Here is a 27,551-nt window from a genome sequence, read left to right as displayed (position 1 = left end):
CTACCTAATGCTTTGTGCCTGTGATACCGTTAAGTTTTGTGACGCCAAAATATAAGAACTAATTGAAAAGAAAACAAGGGAGCTGGGAAAGTTGGTCCCACTTTGGTTTGACTTTAAGTGAGTCACGTACATGTGATGTGGTGGCGTGGTGACATATGCCATTTACATACTTTTACACATAATCTGTAAACAGTAAGGAATGCTTGATCAACCAATATATTTACAATATTGCTGAAATATTAAGTGCATGGCAGATACCATGGCCAGTAAGTGTCTCACTGCACCTGTGCATACGTATACTAGCACGCATTACAGTAAACTCATCCTTAATTTATTGCAAGGGGAATTGAACGCAAAAGTAGGGAAGTCAAGCCTCTGTTATATAGGGAACTGGTGAGACCGCTGGACTACTGTGAACAGTATTGGCGTCCTTATTTAAGGAAGGTCGTAAATACAATGTAAACAGTTCCAGAAAGTAATAAACACAACAATATGTACAAAACACAGAGAGATGCAGAACGGAGCAGTTCAGTGTGGGGAAGTGCATAAAGAAATACGAAAGTTCCTGGGGGGTCAACATCCCAGAGGATCTACCCTGAGCCCAACTCACTGATGCAATCGCAAAGAAGGCATGCCCGCGGCTCTACTGTGTTAGGAGTTAGCGGGCTTTAGTTACCTCTCGCAGATTTCGACTGGAGTATTGTGGAGGGCATTTTGACCCTCTGCTAGAGAGGCTCCACTGCACGGGATCAGAAATAGCTTCAGAGGGTTGCAAACTCACCCAGCTCCATCAAAGGGCACTAACCTCCCCCTGGGGTCCAGGACACCTTCAAGAGGTGATGCTTCAGGAAGGCAGCATCCATCACTAGAGACCCTCGCCTTCCAGGACATTACTACCATCAGGGAGGAGGTCCAGGAGCCTGAAGACCCACACTCATCAATGTTTTGGCAACAGCTTCTTCCCCTCTGCCAACTGTCCATGAACCTACCTCTCTTTTTGCACCTTTTGTTTATTTTTATGTAATTCTTATTGAAGCTTAGCACTTCCTTATGTCTCGCACTGCTGCCACAAGATGACAAATTTCACAGCTGAAGTCCATAATCTTAAGCCTGATTCTGATTGAAGAGAGAGGGAGAGATAAGAACTGAGAATGTGGCCACACCAGTGGGAAGGGGATATGAAAGGAGTGATCGGTTCAGGAGACTGATAGCAGTGGAGAAGAAGCTGTTCTCATGTCTGGTGCCTGGGCTTTCAGCCTCCTGTAAATCCTCCCAGAGGCTAGAAGACAGAAAAGGGAATGGCCAGGGTGAAAGGCATCCTTAACAAAGACTGATTGTAAATGGCTATATTAATAGATTCCAGCAGGTACTTGTACTTGCATTATTAAATATCCAGCAAGGAATTAACGGGTTGCCTAATGAATTCTTGAATTAATTAACTAAATATGTCTATGAAATTACCATAGGCAGCATGACTAGGGAAAGGGCTCCCTCTGCCGTCACGACGCTGCATTACACATTCTGATCTCAGTACCGTCTGTGATTTTAAACACAAAGTGCACTGAAGATGCTTACACGTCTGGGATGTGCCTTCTCGGTATCGCTCTTCGCTCTGCCCTTGTTAAAAGTGATCAGGGAATATCCTGTTCCTTCCTGAAAAGAAATAGCAAGGAGAAAGTAGAAAATTCCCTGCTTACTTTTCACCAGATTGTTGGAGAAAAGGCAAAAGGCCCAGTCGATCACAGGCAAAGCCCGCCCCGCCACTGAGTACACTGACGTGCAGGGCTGCCACAAGAAAGCAGCATCCATTATCAAAAACCTCCCACCACCCGGGCTTTGCCCTCTTCTCACTACCATCAGGCAGGAGGTACAGGAGCCTCAGGTCCCACACCACCACGGTTATTACCCTGCACCATCGGGCTCCTGAACCAGTGTGGATCACTTCACTCAGTGCTACTTGGAACCGACTCTACCATCGGCAGACTCACTTTCAAGGGCTCCTTACAACTCCTGTTCTCAGTATTGTTTTTATTTGTAGTTTTGTCTTCTGCAAGTGGGTTGTTTGTCAGTCTTCGTCTGTTTCCGTAGCTTCTCGTGAAATATTGTATTTTATTTCTTTAGTTAGGAGGGAGTAACACAGCATGTTGGAGAATGCATGGTCATGCACTTTGGTCGAAGAAATAAATGTGCAGACTATTTACTAACCAGAAGAAAGTCCAAAAATCTGAGATGCAAAGGGGCTGGGATTCCTCGTGCAGAACACCCTGGAGGTTAACTTGCAGGCTGAGTCGGAGGTGAGGAAGTCAAATTTAGCATTCATTTCAAGAGGTCTAGAATACAAGAGCAGGGATGCGATGCTGAGGCTTTATAAGGCCCTGGTGAGGCCTCACCTTCAGTATTGTGAACAGTTTTGGGCTCCTCATCTAAGAAAAGATGTGTTGGCATTGGAGAGGGTTCACAGGAGGTTCACAAGGAGGATTTCGGGAATGAAAGGGTTATCATACAAGGAACTTTTGATGGCTCTGGGTCTGTACTTGCTGGAATTTTGAAGGTAGGGGTTGAAACCTTTTGAATATTGAAAGGCCTAGACAGAGAAGATGTGGAAAGGATGTTTCCCATGGTGGGGGAGTCTAGGACAGGAGGGCACAGCCTCAAGATAGAGGGCGTCTATTTAAAACAGAGATGCGGAGAAATTTCTTTAGCCAGAGGGTGGCGAATTTGTGGAATTTATTACCACGGGTCATTGATGTATTTAAGGCAGAGCTTGATAGGTTCTTGATTGGACACTGGAGAAGGCTGGAGAGGAGGGAAAAGAAAGGACCAGCCATGATTGAATGGCGGAGCAGACTCGATGGGCCAAATGGGCTAACTCCTAATTCTTACGGCCACTTGGGATTCACTCCTGGAGAGACGCATGAGAAGCCTGGCCCGGAATCACCCAAGTGCCAGAAACCCCCACTCGAGGTAGCAAAGGAGAACACTGGTGGGTTAAGCGGCCTCCAGCGGAGGGAGTGGCTGCAGTTTGAGGAGGACGTGGTCCGTATCGTTGAGGAAATAGAGTGTTGAGGTTTTGCTCTGCAGAACCTAGTCCCTCGCTGGCAAAGAGAGGAGCCTCACGACCATCACAGCTATGAACTCTGAGCGTTTATCCGTCCTGCTACATGCCCGGTTCTGGCTGCCCCATTACGGGAAGCACATGCAGGCTTCTGGGAGGGTGCAGAGGAGCTCATCAAGATGTGGTCCAGATTACATCCAGGGAGAAGTTACTCATTGGAGTGTCAGATTCTGAGGGGAGACCCAGGAGAAGTTAATGAATAACACAGACAATGAGAATAGTGGCAGGTATTACCAACCTGCGGGCCATGGACCCCTTGCTTAACGGTATTGGCCATTAGGTTGGCAACCCCTGAGTCAGAGGGTTTTCCCCAGGGTAGAAATATCAAATGCTTGAGGGCTTAGATTAAAGGTAAGAGGGGAAATGCAGATGTGCTGGGCAATTTTTATACATAGAGAGCACCTGGACTTGGCTGCAGAGGTGGTCGTGGAATCAGACATATAAAAAAATGAAAACATATAAAAATGGTGGGAAGAGATATGTGGATCACGTGTAGGCAGGTGGAATATTAGCTTCTTTTGACATCATGGCCAGCACAGAAATGGGAGCCGAATGGCCTGTTCCACATTCTATGTATAGACACAAGTGAAGAGATGGGCCAAACTGGATCTGTTGATAGTGAATCCAAAGACTTGACTTTAAAAGTGACTGGAGTCAAGAATTGGCTCCAAAAATCTTTTTTTATTTCAGTATTTACTCTCCTCACAGGAAAATAAATGGACATACAACAGAAATCTCATGTGTATCCCAAATCATGTTATGGCAATAACATTAGGATGTTGTCAGTTGTCACGCAGGAACAGACCCGGAGCATGAGGGTCACAACAGAGGTACTAACGAAACGATGCGCAGCTGTGGGAGAGCCATCAGCTCTGCCCTCGTACCAGGCGAGCACGTCCACCAGCGGGGGGGTCACCTCCATCAGCGGGTGGTCATCTCCACCAGCGGGTGGTCACCTCCACCAGCGGGTGGTCACCTCCATCAGCGGGTGGTCACCTCCACCAGCAGGGGGGTCACATCCACCAGCGGGTGGTCACCTCCATCAGCGGGTGGTCACCTCCACCAGCGGGGGGGTCACCTCCACCAGCGGGTGGTCACCTCCATCAGCGGGTGGTCACCTCCATCAGCGGGGGGGTCACCTCCACCAGCCGGTGGTCACCTCCACCAGCGGGTGGTCACCTTCACCAGCGGGTGATCACCTCCACCAGCGGGTGATCACCTCCACCAGCGGGTGGTCACCTCCACCAGCGGGGGGGTCCACCTCCACCAGCGGGTGGTCACCTCCACCAGTGGGTGGTCACCTCCACCAGCGGGGGGGTCCACCTCCACCAGCGGGTGGTCACCTCCACCAGCGGGGGGGTCCACCTCCACCAGCGGGTGGTCACCTCCACCAGCGGGGGGGGGGGGGGTCCACCTCCACCAGCGGGGGGGTCCACCTCCACCAGCGGGTGGTCACCTCCACCAGTGGGTGGTCACCTCCACCAGCGGGGGGGTCCACCTCCACCAGCGGGTGGTCACCTCCACCAGCGGGGGGGTCCACCTCCACCAGCGGGTGGTCACCTCCACCAGTGGGTGGTCACCTCCACCACCGGGGGGGTCACCTCCACCAGCCGGTGATCACCTCCACCAGCGGGTGGTCACCTCCACCAGCGGGGGGGTCCACCTCCACCAGCGGGTGGTCACCTCCACCAGCGGGTGGTCACCTCCACCACCGGGGGGGTCACCTCCACCAGCGGGTGATCACCTCCACCAGCGGGTGATCACCTCCACCAGCGGGGGGGTCCACCTCCACCAGCGGGTGGTCACCTCCACCAGCGGGTGGTCACCTCCACCAGCGGGTGATCACCTCCACCAGCAGGGGGGTCCACCTCCACCAGCGGGTGGTCACCTCCATCAGCGGGTGGTCACCTCCACCACCGGGGGGGTCACCTCCACCAGCGGGTGATCACCTCCACCAGCGGGTGATCACCTCCACCAGCGGGGGGGTCCACCTCCACCAGCGGGTGGTCACCTCCATCAGCGGGTGGTCACCTCCACCACCGGGGGGGTCACCTCCACCAGCGGGTGGTCACCTCCACCAGCGGGTGGTCACCTCCATCAGCGGGTGGTCACCTCCACCAGCGGGGGGGTCCACCTCCATCAGCGGGTGATCACCTCCACCAGCGGGTGATCACCTCCACCAGCGGGTGGTCACATCCATCAGCGGGTGATCACCTCCACCAGCGGGTGATCATCTCCACCAGCGGGTGGTCACCTCCACCAGCGGGTGATCACCTCCATCAGCGGGTGGTCACATCCATCAGCGGGGGGGTCACCTCCACCAGCGGGTGGTCACCTCCATCAGCGGGTGGTCACCTCCACCAGCGGGGGGGTCCACCTCCATCAGCGGGTGGTCACCTCCACCAGCGGGGGGGGTCCACCTCCACCAGCGGGTGGTCACATCCATCAGCGGGGGGGTCACCTCCATCAGCGGGTGGTCACCTCCATCAGCGGGTGGTCACCTCCACCAGCGGGTGGTCATCTCCACCACCGGGGGGTCACATCCATCAGCGGGGGGTCACATCCATCAGCGGGGGGGTCACCTCCACCAGCGGGTGATCACCTCCATCAGCGGGTGGTCACCTCCACCAGCGGGTGGTCACATCCACCAGCGGGTGGTCACCTCCACCACCGGGGGGGTCACCTCCACCAGCGGGGTGGTCACATCCACCAGCGGGGTGGTCACATCCACCAGCGGGTGGTCACCTCCACCAGCGGGGTGGTCACCTCCACCAGCGGGTGATCACCTCCATCAGCGGGTGGTCACCTCCACCAGCGGGTGGTCACATCCATCAGCCGGGGGGGGGGGGGGTCACCTCCACCACCGGGGGGGGGGGTCCACCTCCATCAGCGGGTGGTCACCTCCATCAGCGGGTGGTCACATCCACCAGCGGGTGGTCACCTCCACCACCGGGGGGGGGGTCACCTCCACCAGCGGGGGGGGGTCACCTCCACCAGCGGGTGGTCACCTCCACCACCGGGGGGGGTCACCTCCACCAGCGGGGGGGGGGTCACCTCCACCAGCGGGTGGTCACCTCCACCAGCGGGGGGGGTGGTCACCTCCATCAGCGGGTGGTCACCTCCACCAGCGGGTGGTCACATCCATCAGCCGGGGGGGGGGGGGGGGTCACCTCCACCAGCGGGTGGTCACCTCCACCAGCGGGGGGGGGGTCACCTCCATCAGCGGGTGGTCACCTCCACCAGCGGGTGGTCACATCCATCAGCCGGGGGGGGGGGGGTCACCTCCATCAGCGGGTGGTCACCTCCACCAGCGGGTGGTCACCTCCAGCAGCGGGTGGTCACCTCCAACAGCGGGGGGGTCACATCCAACACAGCAACCTCACTGGCTGCGGACAATACTGTGCCTCGCCCCACAACACCAGGGAACTTCGAAGCACAGGAGATGGCTCCTTTCACCAAATTCAAAGTTGAAAATGAATTTATTATCGATGTGTGTGTGTGTGTGTGTGTGTGCGACCACATACTACCTCGAGATTCATTTTCTTGCAGGCATTTACAGGGAAAATTACAATAGAATTTTATAAACAGACCAAGAGGACAAACTGGGCAAATGAAAGCGAGACTGAGAACGAGTTGTTAAAAGGCCAGAAACCGGTGCAAAGTGCATTACTTGTATACGAAAGCTTGTTCGGGTGATTACAATATCAGAACAATACACGTGGGTACAATTCACATGACAGTGCTTGGTGTGGCCGCGGTGCAGAGGGGTAGACACAGAAGTGGAAGGAACAGTTCACTGACTTTTAATAAAAACTGTACTGAACCAAAGGAAAATGATAAACTCCCGGCCAAAAGGGGAACTTCCAAACTAAAATCTAACGCATTCACTGTGGCTCGGACGCAGTAACTAATACTACATCAATGCTGCTCCTTCAGCGTCAGCCTGCATATAAATCTGCTTTCCCGGACTGTGGATAAGGAGAGCGGGGAGCGCTGCTGTCGCTGCCTGTGGGGACAAGACTCGACACGATTGACAGGAAAGGAAGGGGTTAAGTATGACCACAGTGAAACACTAATTGAGTAAAATGTGCGAACTCACGGGCGTGATTGCCGACCCCGTGCTTGTGACTGCACAGGACTTCATTCAGCACAGTTTCCAGTTTCAAATTAAGGAGCCCCTGAGGGAGGGAGGCGTGCGGAGTGCAGTAGAGCGGTGCCGAAGGATGAAAGCATGAGGGAGGGGTCCGACTTCAAGAATGGGGCAGCAGCTCTGGGAAGGGGATGTGAATCAGCTGGCCGGTCCAGGAACCTGACGGTAGAGGCGAGGAAACAGTTAGTTGAAGGTCCCGGTGTCTGGCAGAAAGTAGGAAAGAGAGGGGGAATGGCGTTGCAGCACACTGGGAAGGTACGCAGGATGGAAGGGACTGGCGAACCCGTGATGGTCCCCAGGGAGTGTTCACCTCTCTCTGCAGGTTCTGTCAGCCCTGAGCACGGGCTGACCACCGGCGAATTAACCTGTGTACCTAGACGCTCCTCTGAACTTGCGTGCTGTCTCGGGGAGATTACACAGTAAGCATCTTCTTCAGCACAACATATCATTCTCCATAAACTCCACCGCCTGGCTCACCTTCCCCTCCCCTCCCCGCTTTCTGCAGGGGTCGGTCTCTCTGTCAATCCCTTCTCTGCTTGTCCTTCCCCACTGCTGCACTAACTATTACACCTATCCCCAACACACCTCCCTCGCCGCCTGCCAGGGCTCCGAACAGTCCTCCCAGCCGAGGCAGAGCTTCACCTGTGAATCGTTCGCTGACTCTGACTGCACCCGGCGCAACCGCGGGACCTTCACTCGGGACGTCCCAGTGAGCACCCACACCCACGCCTCTGTCCACAGCCTCCCGTTCAGATCTGGCAGACGAGCAGCTCCACGTATTCCGATAGAGGCAGGAAAGTTGTTCCCGCTGGGAAGCGAGACTAGAACAGCCTCAGATTTGGTATGGAGACGAGGTGAAACTGTTTTTCCAAGGCAATGCTGAATCTGTGGAATTCTCTGCCCAGGGAAGCACTCATCAAATATATTTAAGACACAGTTAGATAGACTTTTTTTGCACAGCAGGAGAATGAGGAATTATGAGGAGAAGGCAGGTCAGTAGAGAGAGCACACGAGCAGACCAGCCATCATTGTAATGAATGTTGGAGCAGGCTCAATTGGCCAGATAATCTACTCCTTATTTCTGATTTATCTTTTTTAGTAGTCTCCAAACTGAACATCAATTCTTCAAATGTTTGATAACCACTCCCATCCCCCCTTCTCTTTCCCCCTCCCCATCTGACCTTCACCCACACATTCTTCCTCTGGTTACCTTCATCTCCTTCCCTTTTGTCCAAGGCCTTCTGTCCTCTGCTGTCAGATTCCATCTTCATCAGCACTTGCCATTTCCACCTATCACCTTCTGACTTCTTACATCATTCCCACTCTTCTCCCTCCCTCCCCTCTCTGCCTAACACCTGGATCCACCTATCACCCACCAGCTCCTGCGCCACCTCTCCATACTGCCTAACTCCCCACTTTCCTGCTAGAATCCTCTCTTTCCTTCTAGTCCCAACGAAGGACCTTGATCCGGAATGTCAACTGTCCATCTCTCTCTACAGACGCCGCCCACCCGGCTGAGCTCCTCCAAAAGCTCAGTACCTGGGCTGACCCGACAAATGCCAGCCCCACTCCTTTCCCCTGATTCTGCTGTTTCCATGGAGACGGTCCCCATTGTGATGCATCTTGCTGGGTTCCAGATCCAGACGTGAGATTTGGGCCGTGCGTCCACGAAGGCAGGGTGACCGGCATTGGGCCAAAGACCGAGACCGAAAAGTGAGGGGAGAGAACCAGCAGCGGGTGGTGAGAACGGTGAACGAGGCTGTACTTGGATAGATGCATGGGAATGAGATAACGGGGTGTATACCAGGAACAGAAATGGGAAGAAGTTATATTGTAAGGCATTTATAGAGTACAATCTTCCTGTGATTGTATGGGTTTCCTTCAGGTTCTCTGCTTTCTTCCCAAATTCCAAAAGGCACACACGTTAGGAGGTTAGTTGGTCATACTAGTGTAGTTAGGCAGTGTGGACTTATTAGGCTGGAGGTTGCCTCTTCAAATAAATAAGATAAATGGCCAGAATCTTTTTATCCGCACATGCTAGGGGTGTTAAAAGAGGCCGAAGGAGGTTGAGAGGGGAATGTTTCTCACACAGAGTGTGGTCGATATCTGGGAGGGACTGACAATGGAAGTGGTGGAATCAGGCAACGATGACTGGGTTTGAAAGAGGCTCTCGACGGGCCAGGCATTAGAGTAATGGGCCTGCAATGGCTTGTTCTGGCAACTGCACTGCACGTGACCACAGGGAGCTGTGGACACGGCTCAGCACATCCCAAAAACCAACCTCCCCCTTCAGGGACTCCATCTACACTTCTCACTGTCTCAGTAAAGCCCCATTCACCCCAGATATTCTGGCCCCCTCCATTAGGCAGAAGATACAAAAGCCCGCTGTTATAAGATTATTAAAAGGTTCCATAGAACGATAAGGTGGATTTTTAACCTCAAAATCCACACTGTTATGGTCTTGCACATCACTGTCTACCTGCATGGGACTTTCTCTGTAGGTATCATGGGGTTGGGCAATGGGTAACCCCCACAAAACAGCGATGGGGTTGGGCAATGGGTAACCCCCACAAAACAGAGTGATGGGGTTGGGTGATGGGTAACCCCCACAAAACAGAGCAATGGGTGATGGGTGACAGGTAACCCCCACAAAACAGAGCGATGGGGTTGGGCGATGGGTAACCCCCACAAAACAGAGCGATGGGGTTGGGTGATGGGTAACCCCCACAAAACAGAGCAATGGGTGATGGGTGATCCCTATGGGACTGAGTGATGGGTGACCCCCATGGGACAGGGTGATGGGGATGGGTGACCCCCATGGGACTGAGTGATGGGGATGGGTGATCCCCCCATGGGACAGAGTGATGGGATGGGTGATGGGTGACCCCCCCATGGGACTGAGGGATGGGTGACCCCCATGGGACAGGGTGATGGGGATGGGTGATCCCCCCATGGGACAGAGTGATGGGATGGGTGATGGGTGACCCCCCCATGGGACTGAGCGATGTGATGGGTGATCCCACCATGGAACAGTGATGGGGATGGGTGATGGGTGATCCCCATGGGACTGAGCGATGGTGATGGGTGATCCCCATGGGACAGAGCGATGGGATGGGTGATGGGTGACCCCCCATGGGACAGAGCGATGGGTGACCCCCATGGGACAGGGTGATGGGGATGGGTGATCCCCCACATGGGACAGAGTGATGGGATGGGTGATGGGTGACCCCCCATGGGACAGAGCGATGGGTGACCCCCATGGGACAGAGTGATGGGATGGGTGATGGGTGACCCCCCCCCATGGGACTGAGCAATGGGGATGGGTGATGGGTGATTTCCCCCTCCATGGGACAGAGTGATGGGGATGGGTGATGGGTGACCCCCCCATGGGACAGAGTGATGGTGATGGGTGATGGGTGACCCCCCCACGGGACAGAGTGATGGGGATGGGTGATGGGTGAACCCCCTCCCATGGGACAGAGTGATGGGGATGGGTGATGGGTGACCCCCCCCATGGGACAGAGTGATGGGGATGGGTGATGGGTGATCCCCACGGGACAGAGTGATGGGGATGGGTGATGGGTGACCCCCCCATGGGACAGAGCGATGGGGATGGGTGATGGGTGATCCCCCCCCCCATGGGACAGAGTGATGGGGATGGGTGATGGGTGACCCCCCCATGGGACAGAGTGATGGTGATGGGTGAAGGGTGACCCCCCCACGGGACAGAGTGATGGGGATGGGTGATGGGTGAACCCCCTCCCATGGGACAGAGTGATGGGGATGGGTGATGGGTGACCCCCCCCATGGGACAGAGTGATGGGGATGGGTGATGGGTGACCCCCCCCATGGGACAGAGTGATGGGGATGGGTGATGGGTGACCCCCCCCCCACGGAACAGAGTGATGGGGATGGGTGATGGGTGACCCCCCCCCACGGGACAGAGTGATGGGGATGGGTGATGGGTGACCCCCCCCACGGGACAGAGTGATGGGGATGGGTGATGGGTGACCCCCCCCACGGGACAGAGTGATGGGGATGGGTGATAGGTGAACCCCCCCCCACGGGACAGAGTGATGGGGATAGGTGATGGGTGACCCCCCCCCCACGGGACAGAGTGATGGGGATGGGTGATGGGTGACTCCCCCCACGGGACAGAGTGATGGGGATGTGGTGATGGGTGACCTCCCCAAGGAACAGAGCGATGGGGATGGGTGATGGGTGACCCCCCCACGGGACAGAGTGATGGGGATGGGTGACGGGTGACCCCCCCCCATGGGACAGAGTGATGGGTGATCCCCCCCCCATGGGACAGAGTGATGGTGATGGGTGATGGGTGACCCCCCCACGGGACAGAGTGATGGGGATAGGTGATGGGTGAACCCCCTCCCATGGGACAGAGTGATGGGGTGGGTGATGTGTGACCACCCCATGGGACAGAGTGATGGGGATGGGTGATGGGTGACCCCCCTCTCATGGGACAGAGTGATGGGGATGGGTGATGTGTGACCCCCCCATGGGACAGAGTGATGGGGATGGGTGATGGGTGACCCCCATCTCATGGGACAGAGTGATGGGGATGGGTGATGGGTGACCCGCCCATGGGACAGAGTGATGGGGATGGGTGATGGGTGACCCCCCCCATGGGACAGAGTGATGGGGATAGGTGATGGGTGACCCCCCCCACGGGACAGAGTGATGGGGATGGGTGATGGGTGACCCCCCCCACGGGACAGAGTGATGGGGATGGGTGATGGGTGACCCCCCCCCACGGGACAGAGTGATGGGGATGGGTGATGGGTGACCCCCCCCACGGGACAGAGTGATGGGGATGGGTGATGGGTGACCCCCCCCACGGGACAGAGTGATGGGGATGGGTGATAGGTGAACCCCCCCCCCCCACGGGACAGAGTGATGGGGATAGGTGATGGGTGACCCCCCCCCCACGGGACAGAGTGATGGGGATGGGTGATGGGTGACCCCCCCCACGGGACAGAGTGATGGGGATGTGGTGATGGGTGACCCCCCCCACGGAACAGAGTGATGGGGATGGGTGATGGGTGACCCCCCCACGGGACAGAGTGATGGGGATGGGTGATGGGTGACCCCCCCACGGGACAGAGTGATGGGGATAGGTGATGGGTGAACCCCCTCCCATGGGACAGAGTGATGGGGTGGGTGATGTGTGACCACCCCATGGGACAGAGTGATGGGGATGGGTGATGGGTGACCCCCCTCTCATGGGACAGAGTGATGGGGATGGGTGATGTGTGACCCCCCCATGGGACAGAGTGATGGGGATGGGTGATGGGTGACCCCCATCTCATGGGACAGAGTGATGGGGATGGGTGATGGGTGACCCCCCCCATGGGATAGAGTGATGGGGATAGGTGATGGGTGACCCCCCCCCCCATGGGACAGAGTGATGGGGATGGGTGATGGGTGACCCCCCCCACGGAACAGAGTGATGGGGATGGGTGATGGGTGACCCCCCCCCACGGGACAGAGTGATGGGGATGGGTGATGGGTGACCCCCCCCACGGGACAGAGTGATGGGGATGGGTGATGGGTGACCCCCCCCACGGGACAGAGTGATGGGGATGGGTGATAGGTGAACCCCCCCCCACGGGACACAGTGATGGGGATAGGTGATGGGTGACCCCCCCCCACGGGACAGAGTGATGGGGATGGGTGATGGGTGACCCCCCCACGGGACAGAGTGATGGGGATGTGGTGATGGGTGACCCCCCCCCACGGAACAGAGTGATGGGGATGGGTGATGGGTGACCCCCCCACGGGACAGAGTGATGGGGATGGGTGACGGGTGACCCCCCCCCATGGGACAGAGTGATGGGTGATCCCCCCCCCCCATGGGACAGAGTGATGGTGATGGGTGATGGGTGACCCCCCCCACGGGACAGAGTGATGGGGATAGGTGATGGGTGAACCCCCTCCCATGGGACAGAGTGATGGGGTGGGTGATGTGTGACCACCCCATGGGACAGAGTGATGGGGATGGGTGATGGGTGACCCCCCTCTCATGGGACAGAGTGATGGGGATGGGTGATGTGTGACCCCCCCATGGGACAGAGTGATGGGGATGGGTGATGGGTGACCCCCATCTCATGGGACAGAGTGATGGGGATGGGTGATGGGTGACCCACCCATGGGACAGAGTGATGGGGATGGGTGATGGGTGACCCCCCCCATGGGACAGAGTGATGGGGATAGGTGATGGGTGACCCCCCCCACGGGACAGAGTGATGGGGATGGGTGATGGGTGACCCCCCCCCCACGGGACAGAGTGATGGGGATGGGTGATGGGTGACCCCCCCCATGGGACAGAGTGATGGGGATGGGTGATAGGTGAACCCCCCCCCCCCACGGGACAGAGTGATGGGGATAGGTGATGGGTGACCCCCCCCCCCACGGGACAGAGTGATGGGTGACCCCCCCACGGGACAGAGTGATGGGGATGTGGTGATGGGTGACCCCCCCCACGGAACAGAGTGATGGGGATGGGTGATGGGTGACCCCCCCACGGGACAGAGTGATGGGGATGGGTGACGGGTGACCCCCCCCCATGGGACAGAGTGATGGGTGATCCCCCCCCCCATGGGACAGAGTGATGGTGATGGGTGATGGGTGACCCCCCCACGGGACAGAGTGATGGGGATAGGTGATGGGTGAACCCCCTCCCATGGGACAGAGTGATGGGGTGGGTGATGTGTGACCACCCCATGGGACAGAGTGATGGGGATGGGTGATGGGTGACCCCCCTCTCATGGGACAGAGTGATGGGGATGGGTGATGTGTGACCCCCCCATGGGACAGAGTGATGGGGATGGGTGATGGGTGACCCCCATCTCATGGGACAGAGTGATGGGGATGGGTGATGGGTGACCCGCCCATGGGACAGAGTGATGGGAATGGGTGATGGGTGACCCCCCCCATGGGACAGAGTGATGGGGATAGGTGATGGGTGACCCCCCCCCACGGGACAGAGTGATGGGGATGGGTGATGGGTGACCCCCCCCACGGGACAGAGTGATGGGGATGGGTGATGGGTGACCCGCCCATGGGACAGAGTGATGGGGATGGGTGATGGGTGACCCCCCCACGGGACAGAGTGATGGGGATGGGTGATGGGTGACCCCCCCCCCCATGGGACAGAGTGATGGGTGATCACCCCCTCACGGGACAGAGTGATGGGGATGGGTGATGTGTGACCCCCCCATGGAACAGATGGGGATGGGTAATGGGTGACCCCCCCCCATGGGACAGAGTGATGGGGATGGGTGATGGGTGACCCCCCCACGGGACAGAGTGATGTGGTGGGTGATGTGTGAACCCCCCCCATGGGACAGAGTGATGGGGATGGGTGATGTGTGAACCCCCCCCCATGGGACAGAGTGATGGGAATGGGTGATGTGTGAACCCCCCCCCCCATGGGACAGAGTGATGGGGATAGGTGATGGGTGACCACCCCCCACGGGACAGAGTGATGGGGATGGGTGATGGGTGACCCCCCCCCACGGGACAGAGTGATGGGGATGGGTGATGGGTGACCCGCCCATGGGACAGAGTGATGGGGATGGGTGATGGGTGACCCCCCCACGGGACAGAGTGATGGGGATGGGTGATGGGTGACCCCCCCCCATGGGACAGAGTGATGGGTGATCACCCCCTCACGGGACAGAGTGATGGGGATGGGTGATGTGTGACCCCCCCATGGAACAGATGGGGATGGGTAATGGGTGACCCCCCCCCCATGGGACAGAGTGATGGGGATGGGTGATGTGTGACCCCCCCCACGGGACAGAGTGATGGGGATGGGTGATGGGTGACCCCCCCCACGGGACAGGTGATGGGGATGGGTGATGGGTGACACCCCCACGGGACAGAGTGATGGGGATGGGTGATGTGTGAACCCCCCCCCCACGGGACAGAGTGATGGGATGGGTGATGTGTGACCCCCCCACGGGACAGAGTGATGGGGATGGGTGATGGGTGACACCCCCACGGGACAGAGTGATGGGGATGGGTGATGTGTGAACCCCCCCCCCCCATGGGACAGAGTGATGGGGATGGGTGATGGGTGACCCCCCCCCCCCACGGGACAGAGTGATGGGGATGGGTGATGGGTGATGGGTGACCCTCCCACGGGACAGAGTGATGGGGATGGGTGATGGGTGACACCCCCACGGGACAGAGTGATGGGGATGGGTGATGTGTGAACCCCCCCCCCCATGGGACAGAGTGATGGGGATGGGTGATGTGTGAACCCCCCCCCCCCCCATGGGACAGAGTGATGGGATGGGTGATGTGTGACCCCCCCCACGGGACAGAGTGATGGGGATGGGTGATGGGTGACACCCCCACGGGACAGAGTGATGGGATGGGTGATGGGTGATGGGTGACCCTCCCACGGGACAGAGTGATGGGGATGGGTGATGGGTGACACCCCCACGGGACAGAGTGATGGGGATGGGTGATGTGTGAACCCCCCCCCCATGGGACAGAGTGATGGGGATGGGTGATGGGTGACCCCCCCCCCCACGGGACAGAGTGATGGGGATGGGTGATGGGTGATGGGTGACCCTCCCACGGGACAGAGTGATGGGGATGGGTGATGCTTGGTGGACATAAGAGATGATGGGTGAGGAGGGAAGTTTCTGGCTGTTGGGTGAGGAGCAGTGAGAAGATGGGAGATGATGTGATGGGCGATTGTGGATTGGTGATGAGTTGGTGGGTGAGGAGGGATGGTTTTGTAGGTTGTTTAAAGGGGTTGGTGAGTTTTGAGGGTGTGGTCATGAGTTGGGTAAAGGTTACGGGTGGTGGTGAGAAGGTTGGATCGAGGTGTTGGGATGGGGAATGGGAGTTTGGGTGTTGGGACAGTTCTGTGGGACACAATAGAGTTTTGGGTGGTGCCACGGGTGGAATGATGGTTCTATGGGTGGGTGCTTGGGACTTTAGGTGATAGGACAGTTTACCGGGGATTTGGGTGGTGGGTTGCTTCCATGAGTGTGAGATGGCAGTCTGGGATGGGACAGTCTTGATGGTTTGGCTGGTGGTTCAGATTTGAGGGTGGGGAATAGCAATGGGAGAAGGGTGGGGGTTTGGGTGGCGGGATAGTTTGATAGGTGGGAGCTGCGGATCTGTCTGTCTGTCTCTGCCTGACACCTGCTTCCATTTCCCAGCACACCGGGCCCCCATGGAGTGGAGGGGGGTGAAGGTGCCACCGGCGGCCATCGGGCCCAAGGCCTGGCGGGAGCGGGCCTTAAAGGCTGTGGGCCTGGCCGAGGCGGCCATCGAGATCACCTCTCAGCAGTACCAGGGAATGCCGTTCCGCTCAGCCACGCTGTTTGAGCACCAGGCCCGACGGCTGGCCCGCCGGCCGGGCTGCAAGCAGCTGTCGGGCGAGCTGTCGGAGAAACCCGAGGGCCCACGGGCCTACCAGACTCGGCAGCAGAGGGTGGCCGAGGCCTGGGCCTCTTTGGAGGAGGCCAAGCAGAACGAGTGCAGAGTGGGCGCAGAGCAGGAGCTGACCAAAGACATCCCCTACAAGGTGCCCGAGGGCCAGAAGGCCGGCTGGGGCTTCCGGCTGGAGAGGGAGCTCCTGCCCTTCCTGCGGGACCTGGCAGCCGAGCAGAGCAACCAGCAGCTGGGCAGCTACATGCTGCAGGTCCGCTCGGTGATCGGGCATCTGTGTGCCACCACCAACCAGCTCAACGCCGAGATCTTCCAGCTGAAGGAAACACGCAAGCGGCTGCGGCTGGCTCTGGCCGACGTCCGCAAGGCGATGACCATCAACCGTCTGACCGGCCGGATGAGGAGGGCCCGGCCACCCGGAGAGCGGGTGAGAGGGACGAGGGGAGGGAACCGGTATAGGAAGGGGGAATGGGGGAGGGCGGAGTATGAGGGGAGGTGGGAAGGCATGGGAGGAAGGAGGTGTGGGGAGTGGGAAAGGGAAGGGAGGAGAGTGAGGTTTTGAAGGGAGGGGGTGGGTAGAAAGGCAGGTGGGGAGTGGATATGGGCGAAGACGGGGAGCAGTGACTGTCGTTCAGTCTAATAGGTGTCTCATTCCCTGTGCAGGGGAGATTTGCTGCCTGTGTTGTGGGGAGGCACAAAGGCAGTCACTCCATGGAGGGACTGTCACTATATACAGAGGGGAGGGAGGGGATTGAAGGTTGTCACTCTGTATACAGAGGGAGGGAGGGGAGTGAAGGCCGTCACTCTCTGTACAGAGGGGAGGGAGGGTAGTGAAGGCCGTCACTCGGTGTACAGAGGGGAGGGAGGGGAGTGAAGGCCGTCACTCGGTGTACAGAGGGGAGGGAGGGGAGTGAAGGTTGTCACTCGGTGTACAGAGTGGAGGGAGGGGAGTGAAGGTTGTCACTCGGTGTACAGAGGGGAGGGAGGGGAGTGAAGGCCGTCACTCGGTGTACAGAGGGGAGGGAGGGGAGTGAAGGCCGTCACTCGGTGTACAGAGGGGAGGGAGGGGAGTGAAGGCCGTCACTCTGTATACAGAGGGAGGGAGGGGAGTGAAGGCCGTCACTCGGTGTACAGAGGGGAGGGAGGGGAGTGAAGGCCGTCACTCGGTGTACAGAGGGGAGGGAGGGGAGTGAAGGTTGTCACTCGGTGTACAGAGGGGAGGGAGGGGAGTGAAGGTTGTCACTCGGTGTACAGAGGGGAGGGAGGGGAGTGAAGGCTGTCACTCGGTGTACAGAGGGGAGGGACGGGAGTGAAGGCTGTCACTCGGTGTACAGAGGGGAGCGAGGGGAGTGAAGGCTGTCACTCGGTGTACAGAGGGGAGCGAGGGGAGTGAAGGCTGTCACTCTGTGTACAGAGGGGAGGGGAGTGAAGGTTGTCACTGTGTACACAGGGGAGGGAGGGGAGTGAAGGTTGTCACTCGGTGTACAGAGGGGAGGGAGGGGAGTGAAGGCTGTCACTCTCTGTACAGAGGGGAGGGAGGGGAGTGAAAGTTGTCACTCTCTGTACAGAGGGGAGGGAGGGGAGTGAAAGTTGTCACTCTCTGTACAGAGGGGAGGGAGGGGAGTGAAGGTTGTCACTCGGTGTACAGAGGGGAGGGAGGGGAGTGAAGGTTGTCACTCGGTGTACAGAGGGGAGGGAGGGGAGTGAAGGCTGTCACTCGGTGTACAGAGGGGAGGGACGGGAGTGAAGGCTGTCACTCGGTGTACAGAGGGGAGCGAGGGGAGTGAAGGCTGTCACTCGGTGTACAGAGGGGAGCGAGGGGAGTGAAGGCTGTCACTCTGTGTACAGAGGGGAGGGGAGTGAAGGTTGTCACTGTGTACACAGGGGAGGGAGGGGAGTGAAGGTTGTCACTCGGTGTACAGAGGGGAGGGAGGGGAGTGAAGGCTGTCACTCTCTGTACAGAGGGGAGGGAGGGGAGTGAAAGTTGTCACTCTCTGTACAGAGGGGAGGGAGGGGAGTGAAAGTTGTCACTCTCTGTACAGAGGGGAGGGAGGGGAGTGAAGGCCGTCACTCGGTGTACAGAGGGGAGGGAGGGGAGTGAAGGCTGTCACTCGGTGTACAGAGGGGAGGGACGGGAGTGAAGGTTGTCACTCGGTGTACAGAGGGGAGGGAGGGGAGTGAAGGTTGTCACTCGGTGTACAGAGGGGAGGGAGGGGAGTGAAGGCTGTCACTCGGTGTACAGAGGGGAGAGAGGGGAGTGAAGGTTGTCACTGTATACAGAGGGAGGGAGGGGAGTGAAGGCCGTCACTCGGTGTACAGAGGGGAGGGAGGGGAGTGAAGGTTGTCACTCGGTGTATAGAGGGGAGGGAGGGGAGTGAAGGTTGTCACTTGGTGTACAGAGGGGAGGGAGGGGAGGGAAGGACGTCACTGGTGTACAGAGGGGAGGGAGGGGAGTGAAGGCCGTCACTCGGTGTACAGAGGGGAGGGAGGGGAGTGAAGGCTGTCACTCGGTGTACAGAGGGGAGGGAGGGGAGTGAAGGCTGTCACTCGGTGTACAGAGGGGAGGGAGGGGAGTGAAGGCCTTGTTATATCAGGGCTTCAATTGGGAGCGAGGCCTCAGCCGTGAACTCAACTCCCCTGTCCATTCGTCCCTCCCCACTGATCTTCCCCAGCACTTACCCTTGCAAGCGGAACAAGTGCTACACCTGCCCCTACACCACCTCTGTCACTACCATTCAGGGCCCTAAACAGTCCTTCCAGGTGAGGTGAAACTTCACCTGTGAGTCGGCTGGGGTTTTATCCTGTCTGTCGGTGAGACCTGACGTAGACTGGGAGACCGCTTCACCGAGCACCTACGCTCCATCCGCCAGAGAAAGCGGGATCTCCCAGTGTCCACCCATTTTAATTCCACTTCCCATTCCCATTCTCATATCCACAGCCTCCTCTACTGTCGCAATGAGGCCACACTCAGGCTGGAGGAGGAACACCTTATATTCTGTCTGGGTGGACTCCAACTTGAAGGCAGGAACATCGATATTTCAAACTTCCAGTAATCCCCCCTTCACCATTCCCCATCCCCTTTTCCCTCTCTCACCTTATCCCTTTACCTGACCATCGCCTCCTTCTGGTTCTCCTCCCACTTCCCTTCTGTCCTCTCCTGTCAGACTCCCCCTTCTCCATCTCTGTATCTCTTTCACCAATCGACCTCCCAGCTCTTTACTTCTGGCCTCTCCCCTCCCGGGTTCACCTTGTGTTTCTCCCTCTATTACCCCACCCCACACCTCAGCTTTTTATCTCCAGTCCTGCTGAAGAGTTTGGCCCAAAATGTCGACTGTTTACTTTTTAACATACCTGCGGAGTTCCTCCAGCATTTTGTGTGTGTGTGAGTCGGGTTTAGATACAGTCTGGTCCTCTCTGCTCACATCAGTAAACATGGAGAGCCAGCAAGAGGCTAGTCAGTGCCAATTTATTATAGGACATAAGAGCAAAAACAGGCCATTCAGTCCATCAAGTCTGCTCCACTATTCCATCATGGCTAATTTATTAACCCTCTCAATCCCTTTGTCCTGCCTTCTCCCCATAACCTTTAACACCCTGACTAATGAACAACCTTTAAATGTACTCAAATGACTTGGTCTCCACAGTCATCTTTGGCAATAAATTCCACAGATTCACCACCCTCTGCCTAAAGAAATTCCTCCTCATCTCTGTTCCAAAGGAATGTCCTTCTATTCTGAGGCTGTGCCCTCTGGTCCTGGACTCCTTCACTCTAGCAAACCTCCCGTCCGCGTTCACTCTATCCAGGCCTTTCATTGTTTGGAAGGTTTCAATGAGATCCCCTCTCATTCATCTAAACTGCAGCTAGCACAGGCCCAGGGCCATCAAGAGCTCCCCACTCGTTAACCCATTCATTTCCGGGATATACCCTGGGAATGCCTGGGGTGGATGGGTGCAGAGGGTTTGGTTTGGTCACCCTCAACATTGGCCCCAACACTCGTGAGGCAGATGCCCCCCCCCCCCACCATCCCTTCACTCAGTGCTGGTCGTGTTCCCCTCGTCACTGTGTGCTGGCTTCTCAGATGCCTGATGGGGCCGACCTGCTGATTGACCTGGAGAGGAAGCGGCTGCAGAACGTGAAGCCCACCATGGAGGACCCACTGCACAAGATAAAGTTCATGCTGCAGGTAGGCAAGACGGAGGGGTGGGTGGTGCTGGGGTTGGGGTTGAGGGACAGGGACGTGGAAGAGTGGGAGATCACACTGGAACTCCAGCGACGTGGGGATGAAAGATGTCCAGCATCCAGGCCACGTGGTGGGTCCTGGGATCGGACGTCCACGTGAGGAGGAGGAGGCGCGAGGCCCAGGGAACCGATGAGGTTGGAATCCGTGGTCCTGTCCAGGGGTTGATACTCAAGGTCAGTCGGAAGTCCGGAGATCAAACCGGATGGTGGAACCCCAGAGGCCAGACCTGCGTGAGTGCGAGGGAGGGAAGAGGGCTTGTTTCGCTGTTGTCGTTTTGTTCTGCGGAGCATTGTGGGCCCGCTATGTTGGCGCTGGCGCAAGTGTGGCAACATTTGCGGGCTGCCTCCAGCTTGCCTTGGCAATGCAAGTCCCAGACTTTCGATGTACAGTACTCACCTTAGGCACCCTAGACTTTTTATAGTTTCAGACAGCATGGCCTCCACAGAGCCCTGATCTCAACATCACTGAGGCTGTCTGGGAGTTCCTGGAGAGACAGAAGCAAGCGAGGCAGCCAAAGTCTCCAAGATGCCCAACAGCCGATTCTCTCATAAAACTGCACAACTGTGTACCTAGGAGAATTGATGCAGTTCTAAAGGCCTGATTTGATTTAGTTTTTTACCATTTACTGTTCTTCATAGTAAATACTTTGATATTTGGAAACATTCATTTTGTTAGTTTTGGAAGTATCTGTGCTTTACAGAATTTATTTTACACGTGTCTAAGACTTCTGCACAGCTCTGTAGGTATACACCGTAGGTGGCTGAATCCAGATGTGGAACTGTTGTAGGATCTGGACAAAGCCCGGAAACAGCTGCAGGAATTCTACAGGGAACGGATGCTGGTGCTTGACCTGGTACCTCAGATGATGAGCCAAACCACCAAGGAGGGGAGGAAGGACTGCCTGACCCCATGGATAACCAAGGAGCTCTCTCGGGTCAGGGACGTAAACGTGATGCCCCCTCCGACACCAGCAGGCCCCTACACTTACGGTAAGGAGAGGTGGGGATGTTGGGTGAGTGGGGGGGGGGGAAGATGAGTCACAAAGGCAGGAGAAGGGATCAGGCCAACTGAATCATAGTTTGGGGGGGGGTCAGTCCGTCATGACACCTCAATCATATAACCCAGGGGTCGGTCTGTGGTATTAGAGCCATAGAGCACTGAAACAGGATTTTCGGTCCATCTAGTACATGCTGAGCTGTGATGCAGGCCAATGGGATGAGGCACACCTGGACAGTAGGCAAGGGTCAGCTGGGTCAGGGGTCAGTAAGTGGGGAGGTCTGAGTCATTGGTGAGGAGACTTGGAACAGGTTTGCTGTTCCCACAGGTACCACGATACAGTGACAAACTTCGTTTTGCAAACCATTCGCACAGGTCATTTTGAAAACGTCAGTGCACAGGGGGAAAGCAGTAACAGGATGCAGAATATGGTGTCAGATTTACTGAGAATGAGCAGAGCTGCAGGCAGTTTAAAGATAAAGAGTCCAAGACCTTTACACAGCAAAGGGCCTGAAAGCGGAGTGGTAGAAGCTGCCCTTCAGCCTGGTCTTTAGGGCTTCTGCATGTTCCGTCCAACAGAAGGAGGGTGAAGAGAGAATGTCTGGGGTGGGAGGTGCCGTTGATTCTGCCGGCTGCCTCGCCGGGGCAGTGGAAAGTGTAGACCAAGGGGAGGCTGGTTTCCACGACGGACTGAGCTGTGCCCACAGCTCTCTCATGAGGCCTGGATCGCAGTGTCTCAAACACTTTCTTCCAGGGAAGAGAGAGACTTGGTACATTCAGAGTTGTCTCGAAAGCCCACTTCACTCCCTGTGCAACAAGCAGAACACAGATCGGTACTGGGCTGTACAGGCCCTTCACCCCCACTATGTCGTGCCGAGCTTTTAACCTACTCCAAGATCAATCTAATGCTTCCCTTCCGCATAGCCCTCCATTTTGGTATCATCCATGTGCCTAACTGAATATCCCTAATCTATCTCCCCCTCTCCCCCTCTCCCCCTGACCGAGATGTTCCTCTAATCACTTTCAAATTGTGCTCCCTTGTATTAGCCATTTCTGCCCTGGAACGTAGGTGCTGAATTTCCACTCTATCTAGGCCTCTTATCATCTTGTAGACTGCTGTCAATTCACCTCTCATCCTCCTCCATTCCATGAACTCACTCCTGCTCTCTAATCCGGACAGCACCCCCTCTAAAACTCCCACGTCCTTCCCGTAATGAGATGGCCAGAAGTGAACACTAGGTGTGGTCTGACCAGTCTTACCGAGCTCAAGGAGACCACGGGTGTACCCAGAGGCACGTGTGCGGTCTCACCAAGGCTCTGTACAAAGACAAGGTGACGTTGTAACCAGTCAGTTCACTGAGGTAGTCGGACGAACGGTGACCTGTACAGTTTGAGGCTGCTTGGTTGCACATTGGGAAGCTTGGACAGTGGAGAGCGTTAATCGCAAACTCCACTGGCTACATCGGGGTTGGATCAATAGACAGACCATGTAAAGGGAGACAGGGGCTTGTTTATTACAATCCATGCTCACTGTCAAACTCCCGCTTCCCCCACCCTCCCATCTCGTGGCTCACTCTTTCTCCTGCGCCGCTGGGAACCTCTGCCAAATCTCGCCTTGTTCTCAGCCTGCGAAGCGGCCATTGACAATGCAAAAGCTGTCATCAGCAACTCCAAGGCACTGCGGGTGCAGAGCGACAAGATGATCAAGGACGCGGTGGCTCTGACCAAGGCGGCGCAGAAATCGGTCAACGATGGACTGACTCAGAGAATGGCCGAGAGCGTGTCTGTGATGGTAAGGGCCACCCCTCTGTCCTTTTCCCTGTGGGCACTTTCTCTCCTCCCTGCTCTCTGTAAAGTGCCCTCAGTGGATTTATCCCCTCCTGGTAGCTGTGAGCAACCACCCCCCCCCCCCGCACACCCTCCCCTGCACACGCACCCCACCTCGTCCTCATTAGAGAGAGGGAACATCTAGGAAATGGGCGCTGTGGCTGCTCCTTGTACGGTGGATGGTGGGGGTGGGGGGGGGGGTCCCGACTGATCAAACTCCTTCTGTCTTTAACCTTCCTTGCCCAGCAACACATGGAGGTCAGCTCTGGGGAGACGCGAGCCGGCATCAACCGCGCAAAGCGCTGGTACGACGAGATGGAGCTGGCCAAAGGGATGATTCTGGTAGGTTGATGGCTGGTGGGGGTGGGGGGACAATATAGTTTTCCTTTTAAAAATTGTCATTGTTTCCTCTTCTGCCATTTCCTCTGGCAGCTCAGTCCATATACCCAACACCCTTTATGTGGAAAAGTTGCCCCTCCAATCCCTTGTAAATCTTCCCCACTCAACCTCAGCCTTCGCCCTCCAGTTTAAGCTCTCCTACTCTAGGAAAAGGTCTGCGACTAGTCGACTTGTCTATGGTACCCCCATGATTTTGTAAACCTTTAAAGGGTCACCCGTCAATCTCCTTTGTACCAGGGACACGGACCCAGTCAGTCTCTCCTTATAACTCAAACCATCCTCGCGAACCTTCTCGGCAACGAGGCGTGTAGGCAGATGACTGGTGGAGGGGAAGATGGATCCCGTGACGTGCTGACCTGAGTCCACAACTCCCTGTGGTTTCTCGCGGTCACAGGCCGAGCTGTTGCCCGACCAGGCCGTGATGCATCCAGACAGAAAGCTTTGTAAGGTGTATCAAGTAAAGTTTGCAAGAAGGTCCACAGGCTTCTATGCCTCAGCGTCTGAAGTGTCCTAGACTGATAGAACATGGAAACAGGCCCTTCGGCCCACACACGCATGCCTGCCTTTCCATTTCCATTCGGATAAGCAGCAAGTAGGCCCGAAGCCCTCTATACCTTGGTGATTCAAGTGTCCTGGACGTGGAGCACAGAGCATAGGACAGATCAGTTCTGCATAGGAACACAACGTCTGCAAGATGACTTCAGTGCACAGCGTCTGCTCTGAATTAATTTAAATCTCTTCTGCCTGCTCCGGATCCATATCCCTCCGTTCCCTGTGCGTTCACGAGCCTGTTTGACAAACATTTAAACACTTGTATCGTTTCCACGTCTCTACCAAAGGAGGCGTAGGGCACTAGCCTGCAGGTCACCCTTAAGCTGTAGCACCTGCTTAGCCCCTGATCAGGGTCACGTGAAGACACGGGACGAGATGGTAGATGCTCGTATGAGCAGCTGGTGCATATCACGAGTCCTGGCTATGCGTCCACTGATGCCAGGCAGACAATCTCCGAACAGCATTGTTAAAGGCTGGGGTCACCTGTCTTGTAAAGACACGGAACGGAAGAGGGCAATGGCAAACTGCTTCTGTTGAGAAATTTGCCAATGACCATGTTCACCCACATCACAATCACGACATCATATATTAAAAAAATTGTTTCCACTCCTACCCTGGGGAGGGGGGCAGCCCGTTCCATGCACCCAGTGCCCAACAAAATAAAATTCCCCACTTTGACTCTTTTAAACGTCTGGGAGTATGTGTCTGCAGCACACCCTGTGGTTGCTGGGGCAGGGACTGGCCACAGGAATGTTACTGACCTTAACCCCACTGCTAGGATGGGAAGTACTGGGTGTAGATCCTTATCACCCACCTGCAGTTAACCCCAGCTGCCTCTTGTTTTGATGTCAGGGCCCAGAGACTACGTTGCACCTAATGACACAGGAACGCCTAGACAGGCCGCTGGTGAAGGTTTACCAGCGCCATCCAGGAACCCAGCTCACGGAGGCAGCCACTCTCGTCAAGGTACGTGGCCGAGTGGGAGACGGAAACACTCCCCGTGGGAGGGGGGAGGGGTGAGAGAGGGAGAGGGAACAGAAAACTTCAAATTTGTTTTAGTTGGTACCGGGTCACACTAGGTCGACCTCGTGGACCGAATTTGATGTTCACAATAAGGGCTCCTCGAAGTTAAAGAAGCCAAATGGAGTAGGGCGATGGGCTTGTGGCCCACCTTCTTCCCCAAACTTCCTGCCCTTTCAATCCCTGTCACACACCACTCTCTGAGCAATTGATGGGCCAAATGGCCTAATTCTGTTCCTACACCTTACAGCCAAGCAGTCTGTTGTTTCCTGTTCATTTATAGCGAGGCACCTCCTCTTCTGCCTGAGTTCTACAACTGCAGATGACGGATTCCCTCTGACTTCACCTGTGATATCAGCTCAGCTTCTTCGCTTTCCTTCCTCCTGAGGAGGGGGCGACGTGCCGGGCGTGCCTCCGTGCTCTGTGTTTTGCATCTCCCGTATTCCTTTGCCCCCCACCCCCCCGCATTCTCCATACAACCTGGTTCACAGTTTGCATTGACATTCTGTTGTACAGAACTAAAACAGGCCTTTCGGCCCACTGTGTTCATTTAGACTATCCACTCCTGCCACACTACCTCGCATTCGCTCAAAGTTCAAAATAAATTTATTATCAAAGCGCATACATGTCACCGTGTACGGCCCTGAGATTTATTTTACTGCCGGCGGTAATCACGTTCGGTACAAGAAACACAACAGATACAATGAAGGACTACCCAACGGGGCGGACAACTACCAACGTACAAAATAAAAACAACAAACTGTGCAAATACAAAAACAAATGATAACAACAAGAAATAAATAATAAATATCGAGAACATGAGTTGAGTCCAGTTCAGTGACGGGGTGAGGGAAGTTATCCACACCGGTTCAAGAGCCTGATGGTTGAGGGGTAATAGCTTCTCCTGAACCTGGTGGTGTGGGTCCTGAGACTCCTGTACCTCCCTCCTGATGCCAGCAGTAAGAAGAGAGCGTGGCCTGCGAGGTGGTGGTCCTTGATGCTGGATGCTGCTGTCCCGAGACAAGGCTTGGTGTAGATGTGCTCAGTGGTGGGGAAGCCTTTACCACTGATGGTCTGGGCAGTATCCGCTACTTTTTGTCTGCTTTTCCTACAAGAGCATTGGTGTTTCCAAACCAGGCCGTGATACAACCATAAGACCATTAGATATAGGAGCAGAAGTAGGCCATTCGGCCTGCTAAACCTGCTCCGCCATTCAAGCATGGGCTGATCCAATTCTTCCAGTCAATCCCACTCCCCTGCCTTCACTCCATACCTTTTGATGCCCTGGCTAATCAGGAATCTATCTAACTCTGCCTTAAATACACCCAACGACTTGGCCTCCACAGCCGCTCGTGGCAACAAATTCCACAGATTTACCACCCTCTGACTAAAGTAATTTCTCCACATCTCAGTTCTAAATGGACGTCCTTCAATCCCAAGGTCGTGCCCTCTAGTCCTAGACTCCCCTACCATGAGAAATAACTTTGCCATATCTAATATGTTCAGGTCTTTTAATACTCCGAATGTTTCAATGAGATCCCATGGTACCAGTTAATATTCTCTCCACCACAGATCTATGTAAGTTTGTCAGTTCTGGATGTCATGCTGAATCTACGCAAGCTCCTCAGAAAGTAGAGGCAACTGCTGTGCTTTCTTTGTAAATGCTGGACCGACCGAGGAATTTGAAGTTGCTGACCCTCTCCACCTCTGATCCTCCGATGAGGATTGGCTTCTGCATCTCTGGTTTCTTCTCCCTGAAGTCAATAATCATCCCCTTGGTCTTGCTAACATTGTCAGAGGTGGCACCACTCAGCCGATT

At 56.0% G+C, this 27,551-nt stretch overlaps 1 protein-coding gene across 1 annotated transcript; it reads left to right on the top strand.

The window, feature by feature from the left end:
- Nucleotides 1-21,813: 21,813 nt before the first annotated feature.
- On the top strand, nucleotides 21,814-27,435 carry tektl1 (tektin like 1). Its single transcript, XM_059969199.1, has 5 exons — nucleotides 21,814-21,927; nucleotides 23,560-23,726; nucleotides 24,008-24,103; nucleotides 25,565-25,678; nucleotides 27,305-27,435. The coding sequence occupies exons 1-5, from the start codon at nucleotides 21,891-21,893 to the stop codon at nucleotides 27,365-27,367; spliced, it is 477 nt and encodes a 158-aa protein (XP_059825182.1). The 5' UTR covers nucleotides 21,814-21,890; the 3' UTR covers nucleotides 27,368-27,435.
- The last annotated feature ends 116 nt before the right edge of the window (nucleotides 27,436-27,551 follow it).

Source organism: Hypanus sabinus, chromosome 5, assembly GCF_030144855.1.
Source record: "Hypanus sabinus isolate sHypSab1 chromosome 5, sHypSab1.hap1, whole genome shotgun sequence".
Taxonomy (NCBI): domain Eukaryota; kingdom Metazoa; phylum Chordata; class Chondrichthyes; order Myliobatiformes; family Dasyatidae; genus Hypanus; species Hypanus sabinus.
This window is presented reverse-complemented; position numbering and strand designations above follow the sequence as displayed.